This window comes from Leucoraja erinacea, chromosome 13 (genome assembly GCF_028641065.1).
Source record: "Leucoraja erinacea ecotype New England chromosome 13, Leri_hhj_1, whole genome shotgun sequence".
Lineage (NCBI taxonomy): Eukaryota > Metazoa > Chordata > Chondrichthyes > Rajiformes > Rajidae > Leucoraja > Leucoraja erinaceus.
In genome coordinates, this window is record NC_073389.1 from 27,447,486 (window position 1) to 27,464,298 (window position 16,813).

Sequence of the window (16,813 nt, forward strand, 5' to 3'; positions counted from 1 at the left end):
TTACATAAAATGAAGTGGTTTACAACAAGGCATTCCAAACTTTTTTTTTTTTTTTTTAAAGTTAACAGCAGATCGAAGAAACCATACTGTCTTGGAAATGCCAAATTGGTCAGTTTGCTGCAAGTGGAATATTTTGATACATCTTGCACTAATTTTTCATGTTGGGGATTTATAACAAAATAAAAGTTTACATCGATTCAGGAGCATGAATAATGTAAAATGAAATAGTTTACAATAAGTTATTTCAAATTTCTTTTAAAGGCAGTTGAATGAAACACTACTCTATATGGGAAATACCAAATTAGGCAGCCAGTAGAAGACTACCGTATTACCCGGCGACGAAGACGCTATTTTTTTTTACCCTAAAATAAGGCCCGAAAAATTACCTGCGTCTTGGAGGGCAAAGGTTAGGTTGATCATAGGCCTATAGGAAGCATTAATTGTTTAACGCTTCCTATACATACAGTGAAAATTGTTTTAACACTGCTCATATTATGGCGTCTGCAAAACAGGGTCAGGGGCCAGGGCGCTCTCCCCTCCGTACCTCCACATGGTTTGGCCAGTCTGTTACTGGGTACAAAGGGGTTAACGCTGACAAATGCCATTACGTTTTGGGCCTCTCCGACAGCAGCTGTGGGGAGATCAGGGACAGCGAGCGTTCCCAGGACATGCATCAATGTCCACCGGCACCTGGATCATCATCCAGGATGGTCTGAGGCTTCGCCAGAGCTTCTGCCGCTTTTATCCTGAGGTGCAGCTGGAAGGTGCCAACTGCAGCCAGCGCGGAGTGGTTGAAGAGTCGATCAACAGCCTCATCCACAGAGCGAGTGGGGGCCAGTTGGACAATCTAGTGGCTGGTCTCACTCCCCGCACCAACCTGCTGGTGGTCAGCTTTGTTCACTTTAAAGGTTAGGCCCTGGGGAACCAGGAGCAGCTTCTAAAGCAGTGAAGTGACTTGTCGGATAACACCAAACATTCCCGACAGACTGCCGAGAAGAAATCCGAGGAAACCAATGATTTTCAGATGATTCCAGTCCCAACTGGCTTTGAGCTGAGCTGTGAGATTCACCAGACCATTAGCAATGCAAATGGCCGCCACCATGGCGAATGTTTGTCTTTAAAAAAAATTCAGCAACTCAAAATTGGGGTGCGTCTTTGTCGCCGAGAAATACGGTATGTGATACATCTTGCTCTTTATGGTCAAGTTTTATAATTAAATTTGCAACATAATTCTGACTTCAAGAACCTTCCACAATCCAATCCACATACAAATAAATGCTTCTGAAGTTTAAACTTTTTTGCAGAACAATTCATTTTGACAATAGACAATCGGTGCAGGAGTAGGCCATTCGGCCCTTCGAGTAGGCCATAGGCCCACTCGGCACCACAATTCAATGTGATCATGGTTGATCATCCCCAATCAGTATCCCGTTCCTGCCTTCTCCCCATATCCCCCCGACTCCTCTATCTTTAAGTGCCCTATCTAGCTCTCTTGAAAGTATCCAGAGAACCGGCCTCCACCGCCCTGAGGCAGAGAATTCCACACTCAAAACTCTCTGCGAGAAAAAGTGTTTCCTCGTCTCTGTTCTAAATGGCTTACCCCTTATTCGTATACACCCTTTATTTCTTCTTAAAACACAAGCTTTAAGACAAAACTGATTTGTGGCGCAGTAGTAGAGTTGCCGCCTTACAGTGCCAGTCACTTGGGTTCAAACCCGACCTTGGGTGCTGTCTGTACGGAGTTTACACGTTCTCCCGGTGATCACTTGGTTTTTCTCCAGGTGTTACAGCTTCCCCTCAACACTCCAAAGACGTGCGGGTTTGTAGGTTAATTGGCTTTTGTAAATTGTCCCTAGTGTGTTGGGTGGAACAGGGTGATCGCTGGTATATTACCTGGTGGGTGGGCCAAAGGGTCAGTCCACGCTGTAGCTTTAAACTAAACTAAAAATCAATGCTGACAAATTATCCAATCATTTGAATGCTTGCTTGAAACAAAAGTTTTAGTCAGTACAAATGTAAACTTTTTTATATCTTGCAGGGCCACCAGAAGTACATTGTAAACACCCTGCTTCTTATAGCATTAACGCAGATTGTGCTTAAATCTCATTGTGGTTTGAACCCATAAGTTTCAACTCAGACAAGAACGTAATGGAGTCAAAAGCCCAGCAAGAAGTCATCACGAGTCATTTATAATACTTTTCAGTTGTACCTTCAACACAGTTGGTTGAGAAGAAAGCAATATTTTTTGTCTCCAGGGGATTTTCATTGGAAAATTCAGGAGTTCGAGACTGAGGTTCAGATTCTCCTGTTAATGAGGAATTGTCCACCTAAATGAAAAATAAACAAGAATTGTTAGTCTTTAGACAGGGTCAAATTCAGTTTGATTTAACTGGTTTCCTAACTTGAACTCCAATTCCTGTCTGTCACCAAACGTATACTCCATTTTGACAAGGAAAATATAGAACATCTTTTGGTGCAGGTTGCTTAACCAAATACCAGAACATTGAGACATAGACAGAGTGCAGCAGATGCTGGCTTACTCAAAAAAGAGAAAGTGCTGCAGTTACTTGACAGGCCAGGCAGCATCTTTGGAGAAGACGGATAGACAACATCACCACCCAAAAGATGCTATCTGACCCACTGAGTTATTGCAGCACTGGCTCCTTTACACAACCAGAACATTATAGTCTACTTGAGTCTAAACATTAGCGTAATCAGAAGCATAGCTGAATAAAGGAAATGCATTAGTTCACATTACCAAAGGTTGCCACCCACTCTTGCCACTGGGAAGTACAAAACTACCTATGGTGGAACCCATTTTCAAACCCATATTGTTGATGGCTTTATTGTAATCATGTATAGTCTTTTCTTTGACTGGATAGCACGCAAGCAAATGCCTTTCACATAATAATACACTAAACTAACATACCAAGCAATCCCTGCAAAGATTTGCATGTTCAAGACTTTGCTGCTGACAGAAAATGCAGAGCAGTATGTAATCAATGGCATCATAAATGATACACCGCTTATCGATTAATTCTTATAATGTATTAATTAAACATACCTTGCAACCATGTGCAGAGATTATTCGCAGATCTGCAGGAATACGGTCACCGCCTTTTACCTCTACCAGATCTCCAAGAACCACATTCTCAGCATTGATACTACTCTTCTCCCCGTCTCTGATAACCAGGGCTTGCTACAGTGATAAGGAACAAAAATAATCAACATCACTGCAAGGACTTAACTTTGGGCAGCACAGTTGTGCAACTGGTAGAGCTGCTGCCTGACAGAGCCAGAGACCCGGGTTCGATCCTGACCTCGAATGCTATCTGTGTGTGGAGTTTTGTGTAAAAAAAAAAAACTGGAAAGTGCTGGAAAAAAATCGAAGGTAGACAAAAATGCTGGAGGAACTCAGCGGGTGAGGCAGCATCAATGGAGAGAAGGAATAGGCGACGTTTCGGATCGAGACCTTCTTCAGACTGTTGTCAAGGGTGGGTGGGAAAAAGAAAGGAAATGGCGGAGACAGTAGGCTTGTGGGAGAGCTGGGAAGGGAGAGGGGTAGGAGATAGCAAGGACTATCTGAAATTAGAGGTCAATGTTCATACCACTGGGGTGTAAACTACCCAAGCGAAATATGAGGTTCTGTTCCTCCAATTTGCGCTGGGCCTCTCTGGCAACAGAGGAGGCTCAGGACAGAAAGGTCAGATTCGGAATGGGAGGGAGAGTTGAGGTGCTGATCCACCGGGAGATCAGGTTGGTTAGTGCGAACTGAGCGGAGGTGTGTGGAGTTTGCACGTTCTCCCTGTGACTACATGGGGAGTGCTCCGGTTTCCTCCCACATTCCAAAGAGGTGCAGGTTTGTAGGTTAACTGTCTTCTATAAAATTGTCTCCAGTGTGTAGGATAGAGCTATTGTACGGGCTGATTGTTGGTTAGCACGGACAGTGGGCCGAAGGCTCCGTTTCCACGATGTACCTCTACACTACACTAACTGTTCTAAATGATATAACAGCGTTTAGTTGCATGGCAGGCATGACTCACCTGGGGTACCATGTTCTTGAAAGAATCCATGATTTTTGAGCTCTTAGCTTCTTGGTAGTATGAGAAACAACCAGTTATAATGACCACAGTAGACAACACAACGCCGAGGTACAACTGCAAAAGTCACAAGTTTCACACAGGAATCAGCAACATAAAAAACACAAGACAATCTGAACTTTAAGAATGAGAAAAAGCTCAACTCACGTTATCATTTGCCGGCTCTTCCACGGTTGCAACCTGAATACCATAGGCTAGAAAGCAGAGAATTGCACCAGTCCACAGGAGGATTGAGAAGCCACCAAAGAGCTGCCTACAGAACTTTACCCACTCAGGAGTTCTGGGAGGAGGGGTTAGTGAATTAGGGCCATCACGAAGCAGAATCTCTTTGGCACGATCAACGGTGAGACCCTAAAATGAAATAATGAACAGACACTGAATAAATAGCTAAGAAAGAACTGCAGATGCTGGAAAAATTGAAGGTGAACAAAAATGCTGGAGAAACTCAGCAGGTGAGGCAGCATCCATGGGGCGAAGGAATAGATGACGTTTCGGGTCGAGACCCTTCTTCAGTCTGAAGAAGGGTCTCGACCCAAAACGCCACCTATTCCTTCGCTCCATAGATGCTGCCTCACCCTCTGAGTTTCTCCAGCATTTTTGTCTACCTCCGAATAAATAGTTTGTGACATTAGACTTCAGAATTCATTAACCCGGAAAACAACTAAGTACATTTCCCAACTACTTACTACGTGGAACATTAAATTTCTGCATTGAGTAAAATTTGGATAAAGTGCAGGCATTGGTTGGAAAGGACAAATATTTGCATTCAAAAGTGCTGGGCAATTTTTTTTTTCTTGGAGATAGTCAAACCATCCAAGATATAATAGACACAAGGAACTTCAGATGCTGGCTGGCAAAGAAAAAAACAAAGTGCTGGTGTAACTCATTGGATCAGCCAATATTTTGTAAGACATGGGTAGGTAAGGCTTGGGTTGGGACTCTTCTTCAGGCTGACTGTAGTAGATGAAGAGGTCCCCACCTCTTCTCCAGCTTTTAGAAACGCATTTCCATAACACAAATTGTATATAATAGAAGCAATGAATCAGGGAACACTACTTGCATTAGGTGGATTAAAATGGTTATAAATCATGTTCAGGTTAACATAGGATGGGATTGATTTTCTCAATCACGAAATAGAGAAACCTTTATAAGTTACAATGGAAATTGACATACAGAAAAAAAGCTGTCTTGTATTTAAACAGTCTAGGGGAAAAATGCTTCCCTGTAACCTCCGAGGCACCATTGACTCTTAAGAACACAGCTGCTACTTGAACTGTGGGTGGTAACTGAGATTGACAAGCAGTCACTTCTATTGACACTTGATACTGCTTTAATAAACAATGTAGTGCCTCTGGTGTTTGTACCTTGCGTAACAAAAATAAACTACTGCTATTGAAAGGGCCTTGATATTTGAAGTTCCTGTAATAATTACGTTGATAATTGTCGTTAGCCCCTAATCCTCCTTCCCCCATTGGCACAATTGCTTTTATCGTGCAATTTTCCATTACAGTACATGTGATTTCTTTGGAATGCACAATCATGTTATAGCAGAGCTACTTGTACTTTGTACGATTAAACAGAATGCAGTGAAAATAGCAACCATCTCAAAATGTTTCCAGTGAATAATCCGCTGGACAGAGGAGGAAATGATCAGTAATAAAGATTGAAATGTCAAAAGTCATTCGACCGAGAAGTCTTATTCAACCTTATGCACAACCTTTTATCTGGAGTTCCGGAAACCGAAAAGCTCCGAAAACCGGACATTTTTTCCAGGATGTCGTCTGCACAGCAAAGCTCGCGTTTGGCGCCAAACTTGACCCAAAACGACCCACGGTCAACCCAGGTCTGTACTACTGTAGCGGCTGCCTCCTCCCCGGAGACCGGGGAGACACTTAAACATTTGTAAATCATTGCTTACATGTTAGTCAGTTAGTTTGGAGGGCTTTTACGTGGTGGGGGGTGGGGGTGAAGGGGGAAACTTTAATTCTTAGTCCCCTACCAGGTCGGAGAGGCGGGGAGCGGGCAATGCCTTACCAGGTCGCCGTGCGGTAAGCTCCGGAGCGCTGTGGCCGCCGACTCCCAACATCGTGGAGCTGGGGCTGCAGGCATCCGGCCGCGGGCCACGCTGGATTTGGAGCGCCTTGCAGCCAGGGGTAGAGTTCGCCGGGGTCGCAGCCCCAGCTCCGCGATGTTGGGAGTCGGTGGCCACAGCGCTGGGATACCAGCGGGGAGCAGGCAATGCCTTACCGGTTCGCTGTGCGGTAAGCTCTGGAGCGCTGTGGCCGCCGACTCCCAACATCGCGGAGCTGGGGCTGCGGGCGTCCGCCGCTGTATTTGGAGCGCCGCGCAGCCAGGGGTAGAGTTGCCGGGGGCGGAGCTACAACCGGCGCCGCCCGCGGCCGGATGCCCGCAGCCCCAGCTCCGCGATGTTGGGAGTCGGCGACCACAGCGCTCCAGAACTTACTGCACGGCGACCCGGTAAGGCGTTGCCCGCTCCCCGCTTCTCTGACCAGGTAGGGGACTAAGAATTAAAGTTTCCCCCCCCCCCCCCCCCCCCCCCCCCCCCCCCCCCCCACCACATAAAATCCCTCCAAACTGACTAACATTTAAGCAATGATTTACAATGATACCCCGGTCTCCGGGGAGAAGGCAGCCGCTCCAGACTTTCAAGCCGCCCGCGCTACCTACCTAATCTACGCTAAAAATCTTCCATTCCGAAATCCGAAAAATTCCAAAATCCGAGAAGTGTCTGGTCCCAAGGCTTTCGGGTAAAAGGTTGTGTACCTGTACTGAAACTGCTGACCAAGTTTGTTTCCGTCTTCAGTGAAGAGGATCTAATAATCTTTAACTGTGCTTTCACTGCATGAATGGTAATACTTAGACTGTTTTCCTTCAGAGGACAGTAAACATTATTTTGATAATGATGGAAAGTTTTGTATATTAGAAAAATCAAGCTATGAAGGTTATTATGGGTGATAAAAACATTTGAAATTAGACTGCCTAACGATTACAATGTAAAGTCCCTAAAGACAAATTGGATAGAGAATGTTGTATTTTGAGGTACATTCATCACATATGAACACTACCCAGCTCTGTAAATAACCAAGAGGTTGGTATTTGCACAATAGACACTTGGGAAGGCATTAGGTGGTCACCTATTTTGGGGGAATCGTAATCACTACTAATCACATTTGCAAGGCTGGATTTTATACCAAGCAAATGAGTTCTCCGCCTTCATCAAATAAAATGACAATTTGAAAAGAATATGCAGAACACCAACCTCAAATGGCTTTCACTATAAAAGTTTAGCCCTAGCTAAAACAGACTTGCATCAATTACTGTTCTCTTAATTATGTGTTTAGTGCAGAATTATAACCATGGCTTTCAGAATCTATCACAGAATTCAATGCACTAGTATTGGGGTTAGTAATTGATTGCATTTTTGTTTATTTTATATTACCTATGTGTATCGTGTTATGTTATGCTGCTGAAACTAATAAATGTCATTGTTTTGTTGTCGGTACATATGACAATTAAGCACTTCACACTACATTACATATGAACTTCATAAGAAAATAAATAATGCATTCACATTCAACCCTTTCAACAAGAGATAAATGCAATCTTTAATGCCAACCCACAAGGAACTCTCCAACATTTGCGTAACATTTGGGACCATGGATGGATTTTGTAAGTTGCCAATATGAAGACTTAACACTATGAATACTAGTTTCAAATGTAGGAAGATGCCCCAAAGCACTTATAAAATCGAAATTATTCATAGACAAGTATATACAAGAGGATATACAAGTATATACAAGAGGCGTGTTCGAAATCTTGAACAATGTGGCAGTTTTTGAGCCATGTCTCACAGGATAAAAAGAATGTACCTTTAGAAAGGAGATAAGGAGGAATTTCTTTAGCCAGATGTTGGTGCCACAGATAAGTGCAGAACCAAGTCACTGGGTACGTTTAAAGCTGAGATTGACAGGTTCTTGATGAGTGATTGAATGGTGGAGCAGACTCAATGGACTAAATGGCATACTTCTGCTCTTATGTCTCAAGTAACAGGAATAGGTACTTTCTTTAGAACACCTTTTCTGACCTACAGAACAAAATCCAGACAGTCAATAGGGCTAATGTTAATGAGCATGGGAGAAAAGGAGGGCCAGAAGGGGCATTGATACGAGGTAGGAAATAACACAAAAAACTATGAGGAAGTTTAGGTTTACTGTAATGAGTACGGAGGTACAGTGAAAAGCTTTTGTTTGTATCCTACCCAATCAATAATATGATGCACAAAGCAAGCAAGACGCGACGGGAGTGTCCCGGGGAGCCACGCGGGCCCTATCCCCACAGGCCTCCCAGGGAACTGCAGAGAAGCCGGGCAGTGAGGCCCGTTTGGGCGGCAGTTTGAGCCTTGATGGCAACGGGATCCTCGGAGGTGGTGGGGCCTCGGCGGCAGCGGAGCATTGACGGCAGAAACCTCGGTGGCGGTGGAGCGTGGGGGAGAGGGGAAGACAATGGGAGGACCGTCGTGAATAGGTGAACAGTCAAAATATGGCATTTGTAGAAAATATACCAAACAGAATAATTACCTCTGAAGAACACTTACCCGATTGAGGTCTGTACCATATTTCTGGTGGAGTTGATCCAGAGTCAGCTTATGATCATCCTGGAACATGAAAGTTGAGCATTAGATAACCGCAAACATATTTTCCAAAATGAATTGGGGAAAACTCAAAAGCATGCCAGTAACGAAAAAATATCTATACCATTGACACTTCTTTCTTAAGTTCATCCAAATCCATTTTCTTGGGTTTCTTTGCGCGTTTGTCATTTTCAGATGTTGCCGCTGGCTGATACTTCTCACCTGCAGCCTAGAATGAAAACAATTTTATTATATTAAAAGGATTCAGTCACTGAAATCATACAGATGATGAATTGATTTAAACAAAATGCTTTCTTTCAGTGGTTATGTTAGCCAATGGCTAAAATAGTTTTATTTTAACATAGCTTGCACTTCTTTCCACCATCCACAGAATGAGGCCCATCTACCCCAAGCAGATTTGAGAATATCTGTAAGGCAGATTAATGTTCAGGACATATGTTGCAGGGCGTGACTTTTTCGGTTTTAGAGATTGTGATTAAGGTTTTTTTTATATTCTTGTTCACGACAGCTGATAGAAACTTATTTAGCCTTGTCTCACCATTTATGTACTTCATGTACGACTGAACATCCCAGTTAGAATATCTTCTTCGAAGGAATAAACTGCAGATCTTGTGTGCTTGAACAGATGTCAAACAGCTTGAAAGCTATCATTTTTATGAAAGGGAAATCAACATGTTTTTCCAGTCATTGTGCCTATTTATCTTCAGTTTAGTCTGCAAAAATCCTCTGCGTATATAAAAAATAATGTTTTTCTTAACTATTCTTTCAAAAGCTGGAAGAGATGACTATGCAAAGTTCAGAAGTGGAGAACATTAACACGCCACACCATCTTATCAATAGAAGTCAAGGCAACTTAACCAGAGATAAAACAGCAAATACACAATAGACAGCTACCCTCCTTAAAAATATGGATTTTCATCACGTTTAAGTGGCAGCTTTTCCCCCCAGCTATTCTGAATATTCAAAAGACAACAACAAGAGAAAATAACAGCCGAAGATAAGCAAATTTGTTCTTGGCAACAAGGATTCAGTCAGCTGCTGATGGGATGTTTGTCACCATTTTAACAGGCTTTTCAAGTCATCATAGTCTTCTTTCCGTACTTTTGCATCGTACTTTTCTTATTTTACATCACTATCATTTTATTTTTAATTTGTCCCAACATTTGTTTAACATTGTTTTTATTTACTGAGGCTTATTTTCACCCATTGCTCTCCTTGTTGCTTCCTCAAATTCTGCAGGGATCCTGGCTGGTTCGATTTCTTGCTCAGGTCAGCGTAGCAAGAAATGGGGCAACTGTAAAATTTAGCGGGATACTTGGACAGACTGGGAAGTGTCGTGTTTTTCACCTTATACTGACCCTCCATGTGCCTGACCATCTTGAATCATACTTCATCATAAATAGTCATGGGTCAGGGGATGCCAGCTGTCCCCAAGTAGGCTACACTTTCAAGGAATATTTGGGAACCAATGAAATGTTTAACCAATTCACCAGGTCATGACAGAGCTCGGAACAGAAGTTCATTTCAGGAATTTAGTACAGGCATGCAAACAGCAGGGCCTGCCCATGAGTTTCCACGCTGAATGACACGAGGGGTATTGACCCAAGAGACTATGCCAACATTTACTAGAGGGTTGAACGATTTTTGTGGAGACAGTTTGGTAGCATCTTTCCAGGGCTTTGAGCTACCCGATTTAAACAGTTAAAAAGCTTTGGACTGAGTTTCAGGTTTTGATCTTCTATTATATTTGCCCTTTGAAATCAGATTGGTTAATCTACAGGTAATCTCTAACATTTCAGGTATAGTGACAAAAACGAAACACACTCCAAGACCTCACCATGACCCAATACAGGAGAGAAACAAGAGAAGTTGGGAAACAGATGTCAAGTTTGACTTTATTGCAAAGGAGAGACACAAGTGCTGGAATAACTCAGCGGGTCAGGCAGCATCTCTGGAGAAAAAGGATGGGTGACGTTTTGGGTTGGAACCCTTCTTCAGTTTAAAGGGTCCTGCCCTGAAAATGCACCCATCCTTTTTCTCGAGAGATGCTGCCTAACCCACTGTTACTCCAGCACTTTGTGTCTCCTTTGCAATAAAGTTAAACGTTGACATCTGTTTCCCAACTTCTCTTGTTTCTCATTTTAATGCTACATGTTTATTTTCCATTCTCAAGATTCCTTCACAAACCAGAATTTACCAAGTTCTCAATGCTTTAAAAATTGTTTTGCTATTCTTCATACGAAAATGCATAATCTTACATTATAATCCATCTGTCACCTCTTGTCTACTTGCTTAATTTTGCTGCAGACTTCATGTTCTTCCAACAACTGACCTTTCCATCCAACTTTTAATTTCCAAGGAAAAAAAATACACCTGTAATGGGTGCATTATTAATAGAAACGACAAATAGCTGAAGGATCAGGAGTAATCCCAGCAACTATCTGACTAATATTAGTCCGATAATCTGAAAATTAACCCTTTGTTCTTTTTGTTTTTCATCCTTTAAATTAATCTACTTTCCGTGCACTACCCTTGTTAGTACACTATTAAATTGCACAAGTAATGAATTTTTGATCACCTCAAGAAAATTACAATCCACATTACAACAAGGAACCAGAGCATTTAACTATCACATTTTAATTTTACTGTACCATTGTTTCTGGACGAGGAAGAATTCTCCTTTGGACAATGTAAATGTAGTCCACATTGTTAAAAGGAGAGTTCGTACATGAGTCATTATAATTGTACTTCCTTCACAAAGAAAACTATTAAAGCAAATTTTCTGCTAAAATTAGCCAGAGAAGTAAAACTTAATTAGAATATGTCAATCTGCCCTTAATGCCAGAATCCCTCAACAACTCGTGACAATTCTTTTCATTCTGGTTAAACTTTACATTTCTCAAGTGATACACACTCTCATTTGACTGAGAGATATAACCATTTCATTTCGATCACTCTTAATTTGGGAAGTACACAATATGAAAAGAGAGTGTTTAAAATTTAACATCTGGATTCCAGAGGCAACAGCGAGGAGGAAAATAGCTAAAACAATGAAATTCTGACCAACCAATGTAAAGGGACTAGGTCAGGGGTGGGGAACCTGCGGACCTCAAGGCCATTAAGTGCGGCCTTTTGAATGAATCCTAATTTTGTAGAACAAATCCTTTTATTTTTATTAATACGTTTTTGTTCGTCTTTTATTATTTTTATTTTAATCTAAAAAATAACGTATTTAAAATATCAAAGAATAAAAGAAGATTCAACAAAATAATCCTCCCCGACTGACGGCCAAAAGTAAAACATCAGTAAATCATGAGGGCTATTCCACGAAGAGGTACTCGCTTTGGGCACTCTTATAGGTAGAACACGAGGAATATATTTCTTCAACAACTTTCAAGATAAATGTCGTGAAGTATATCTGATTGAAGTTTCTTGGATGCGGCCTTATTAGAATACAGCTAACTTAATGCGGCATTGCAACATGAAAAGGTTCCCCATCCCTGAACTAGGTGATAATGTTTTTGTAATAAAGTGACGCCCGCTTCACTGCTGCACCCACCCTACTGATCTTGTGCACATGGAAGAGTTTTGGTGTTTTACAAATCCTCAGCCAGACTTATTCTGCAAACATTTAATGAACAGCAAGCAGGATCCCTTTAAGGATTATATCAAGTTTAATTCAACAAAACCCATATTAAATATCAAATGATCTTTCTGATCAATGCAATTCCCTCTGGTTAAACCTACCCGATGATATAATTTTATTAAAATGTAGGAGAGAGATTATTGCCAATTGCATGGACGTTGAAATATTTGGCATTGGCATATACCTACAGAAGTCAAAACCAATTTCAATTTGGCCGTGATCAGTCGAATTTAAATAATATTGCTCAGTCCAATAATATCACAATGTAGAACTGCCACATAAACTATAATTGATACGCACAAAAGGTCAGCCTGCTAACAAATGAAGTATATGGTGTTGATCCAACACTACACAATGATAGGACAGCATATCTTAAAGAACACACATGCTCGTCACCCGTACCGTACCCCCCCCCCCCCCCCCCCCCATCCACCCCCTCCTTACTTTCAGTCTGAAGGAGGGTCCCAACCTGAAATGTCACCTATCCTTTTTCTCCAGGGATGCTGCCCAACCCACTGAGCTACTCCAGCACTTTGTGTCTATCTTTGGTATAAACCAACATCTGCAGTTCTTCGTTTCCACATGAGAACTTAAGGGTTCCAGTTAAATACAAGCTGTCAGTAATAAATATCACACTTCTTAAAACAAAAAATATCATTATCCAAGTATGAGAAAAACTCACAACCACTAATGAGATGAAGCATTACACTGTAACCATGTGCTGTCTATTCACAGTCTCGTGACTAAGTTGGCAGATGACCACTTAATGCAATAAGTATGTCACTCATTGGTCCTAAGTCAGCCCAGCTGCCGCTGATAAGGTTTGAAGCAGCACTCTGCTTTGAATTGTTTTTATTGTAAAGATTTGTTCCTGCTCACTTCACACTCCGCCCTCTATGACGGAGGTCAAGCAGCTCTCTGGGCATTAAATTCAATGAAACCTAAAAAAAAAATTGAGCAGCTTTGAGTCAAACGTGACCTTTCCTTCGGTTACTGTTAAAAGGGATTTAAGTTTATGTTCTGATAGCGCCATAAAATGCCAAGTGCAGAGACAAAATAAATTACACTTTACTAGCCTAGGGAACCAACATTTCAACTTTAAATACAAAGGTAAAATTCAGTTTTAAAAAATGGTTTGATTTGCCATAATTGTTACAAATTATAATATTTTTAGCATTAAAACATGAAAAGGATGTATTGTTTTACATCTCAATAATGAATAATAGCAGAAAGTGGTGGAAGTACTGTCACACAGCAACTGTGGAAAGAAAAATAATTATCATTTAAGGTTGAAGACTTAACACCTTTTATCTTTGACCTGAACCATTAGCGCTGCTCTTTTTCAGATACAGTCTGACCTGTTAAATGCTTCCAGTATTTTCCATTTCTTATTTCAAATTTCCAGCATCTATAGTATTTAAATTTAAGCAACTCATTGAGGAATATTGTACAAACGTCACTGCGGAATGCAAGCCAGTTACTGTCCACATGCCATTGTAAGTAAAGGTAACATTGTACACGCTTTCCTCTTTCAACAAAATGAACACTGTCTGCTGGCATGATCAATATAATTAATTAATATACAAATAGAATAATAGCCTGTAAATGACTTCCAACTCTTTTCCCTCCACAGATGCAGCCTGATCCACTAGTAACAAGTCACCCAGCCTTAGAAGCACTATTGCCATCATCCATTTCCTGCCATGGGTGGGGCATGCGAGATATCAGGTTAACTTCAGGTCATAATCAACTTCATAGGCAGCTCCAATTTGCAAAGAAAATCACTACGACGATCTACTCTCTCCCTTAATCAACAGGCAAATGGTGTGTCAAAATTAACCGCACATGACCAGTTGTGAAGAATTGATGTTCTAATTCCTTATGGAATGAAGCAACCTTAGCAATATTTGTCATAAGATCATATGTGATGGGAGCAGAATGAGGCCATTCGGTCCATCAAGTCTCCTCTGCCATTCAATCATGGCTGAGCTCCATCTAACCCCATTCTCATGCCTTCTCCCCATAACCCCTGACACCCATATTAATCAAGAATCTATCTATCTCTGCCTTAAAAATATCCATTGACTTAAGGGCCTGTCCCACTTGGCCGTCATTTGCGCCTCATTACGCGTCAAATGTAAAATAGGTAATATGTAAAATGACGGCCAAGTGGGACAGGCCCTTTAGTCTCCACAGCCTTCTGTGGCAAAGAATTCCAGATTCACCACCCTCGGACCAAAGAAATTCCTCCTCATCTCTTTCACAAAGGAACGTTTCTGTTCAAGAACATTCTTGCTTGTAAGCTGTCTGTAGGGTGAAAATGAAAAGCTGGTGCGACTCGGGAGAGATAGTCGCAACAGAGACAGTCCCTCCAAGTCCTTACCTTCCACCCCGACAGTCCTTTCAGGTTAGGCAGAGGTTCATTTGCACCTCATCAACTGTATCCATTGTTCAAGATGTGGACTCTTACACATCGGCGAGACCAAACGCAGACTGGGCAACCGTTTCGCGGAACAGCTTTGCTCAGCCTGTGTGAACCAACCTGATCTCCCGGTTGCTGGACACTTTAATTCCCCTTCCCATTCCGACACAGACCTTTCTGTCCTCGGTCTCCTCCATTGTCAGAGTGAGGCTAAACGCAAATAGGAGGAACAGCATCTCATATTTTGTTTGGGCAGCTTGCAGCCCAGTGGTATGAATATTGATTTCTCTCACTTCAGAAAGGCCCAGCATTTCCAAACAGCTTACAATGGCATATTTCCTTTATCATCGTTACTTTTTTGCATATCTTTCATTCATTGTTCTTTATCTCTCCACATCACCGTCTATATCTCTCGTTTCCCTTATCCTTAACCAGTCTGAAGAAGAGTCTCGACCCAAAACATCAACCATTCCTTCGCTCCAGAGATGCTGCCTGTCCTGCTGAGTTACTCCAGCTTTTTGTTTCTATCTTTGGTTTAAACCAGCATCTGTAGTTCCTTGTTACATATTAACTGATTCCTCAGAGTGCACAAAAACAATACGTTTCAAGGTCTAAATACAGCCTTGAATAAACGAGTACATACAAGGAATCGCCATTCTTATTTGAATATTTTAGCATTTCAACCCACCCAGGCTATCACACTGCAAAGAATATACAGGATACAAATTCGAATTTTAAAATAAAATACAGGTGCACAACCTTTTATCCGAAAGCCTTGGGACCAGACACTTTTCGTAATTCAGAATTTTTCGGCTTTCGGAATGGAAGATTTTTAGCGTAGATTTTAACGGCTGGCTCAGTGGTAGAGTGCTCGGCTCATATCCGCAAGGTCGCGAGTTTGCGCCTCGATCCCAGCAGTTACTCGATCGCGAGTTTGAGTCTTCAATGTAGTTTTTTCTTGCAGAATAGGAGAGAATAGGGAGGGTTAGGCTGGGATCATTCTCTGCGAGATAATCTTAGTGCGGGAGACAAGTGTAGGAGAGGTGTACTGACTGTGTGGGCAGAACTTTGGAAGTGATTGCCCACCATTCTCAAAAGCCGCTGTGTCTCCCTGTCCCTCCAACTCCAGAGGAATCCGCTCCCCGATGGGCCGCTACGGCGACAAGTGGCAGTTCGCCCACAGCCAGAGCTGCGCCCCCTCATCCGCAACCCGGGTTCCTCTGAAGTTGGAGCGGGGCTGGGCTAGAGTTGTTGCTGGCTGTGAGTCTCTGGGATCTCCGTGCTTGCAGTGGGCCTGGGGGTTGGTGTCCCGATGAGGGGGCGCAGCTCGGGCTGTGGGCGAATTGCCACTTGTCGCTGTAGCGGCGCATCGGGGAGCGGCTTCTGGTGGTCCTGACGTCTCTCAGCTCCTGTCCAGGGGGACGGCCGGAGACGTCAGGACCAACAGGAACCCGCTCCCCGATGCGCCGCTACAGCGACAAGCGGCAGTTCGCCCACAGCCCGAGCTGCGCCCCCTCATCCGCAACCCGGGTTCTTCTGGAGTTGGAGCGGGGCTGGGCTAGAGTTGCTGCTGGCTGTGAGTCTATGGGATCTCCGTGCTTGCAGTCGGTGTCCCGTTGGTCCTGACGTCTCCGGTCACCCCCCTGGACTGGAGCTGAGACTGGGAACTGTACCGCCCTTGCCCCCTCCCTCTGCAACTGCAAACAACCCCACAGTTCCCAGTCTCAGCTCCTGTACAGGGGGTGGCCGGAGACGTCACAGCCCGAGCTGCGCCCCCTCATCCGCAACCTCAAGACCAAGACGCACCTTGCACAACATCAGCTTCTGTCCCTACGGAGAGCGTGTTCCTCTGGAATTGGAACGGGGCTGGGCTGCTGCTGGCTGTGGGTCTCTGGGATCTCCGTGCTTGCAGTGGGCCTGGGGGCCGGTGTCCCGTTGGTCCTGACGTCTCCGGTGACTGGCACTAGCTCCGA

The 16,813-nt window shown here is 43.1% G+C and overlaps 1 protein-coding gene across 1 annotated transcript in view; it reads right to left on the reverse strand.

Moving 5' to 3' along the window:
- The window catches only part of LOC129702739 (sodium/potassium-transporting ATPase subunit alpha), a 50,490-nt gene that overhangs the window by 22,620 nt on the left and 11,057 nt on the right, over positions 1-16,813 (reverse strand). Inside the window, exons 2-7 of the mRNA XM_055644680.1 lie at positions 8,876-8,980; positions 8,716-8,775; positions 4,248-4,451; positions 4,044-4,157; positions 3,065-3,199; positions 2,210-2,327 (exon numbers count right to left, since the gene is read on the reverse strand). Of these exons, the coding sequence (XP_055500655.1) occupies positions 2,210-2,327; positions 3,065-3,199; positions 4,044-4,157; positions 4,248-4,451; positions 8,716-8,775; positions 8,876-8,980 (736 nt within the window). The remainder of the gene's footprint in view (positions 1-2,209; positions 2,328-3,064; positions 3,200-4,043; positions 4,158-4,247; positions 4,452-8,715; positions 8,776-8,875; positions 8,981-16,813) is intronic.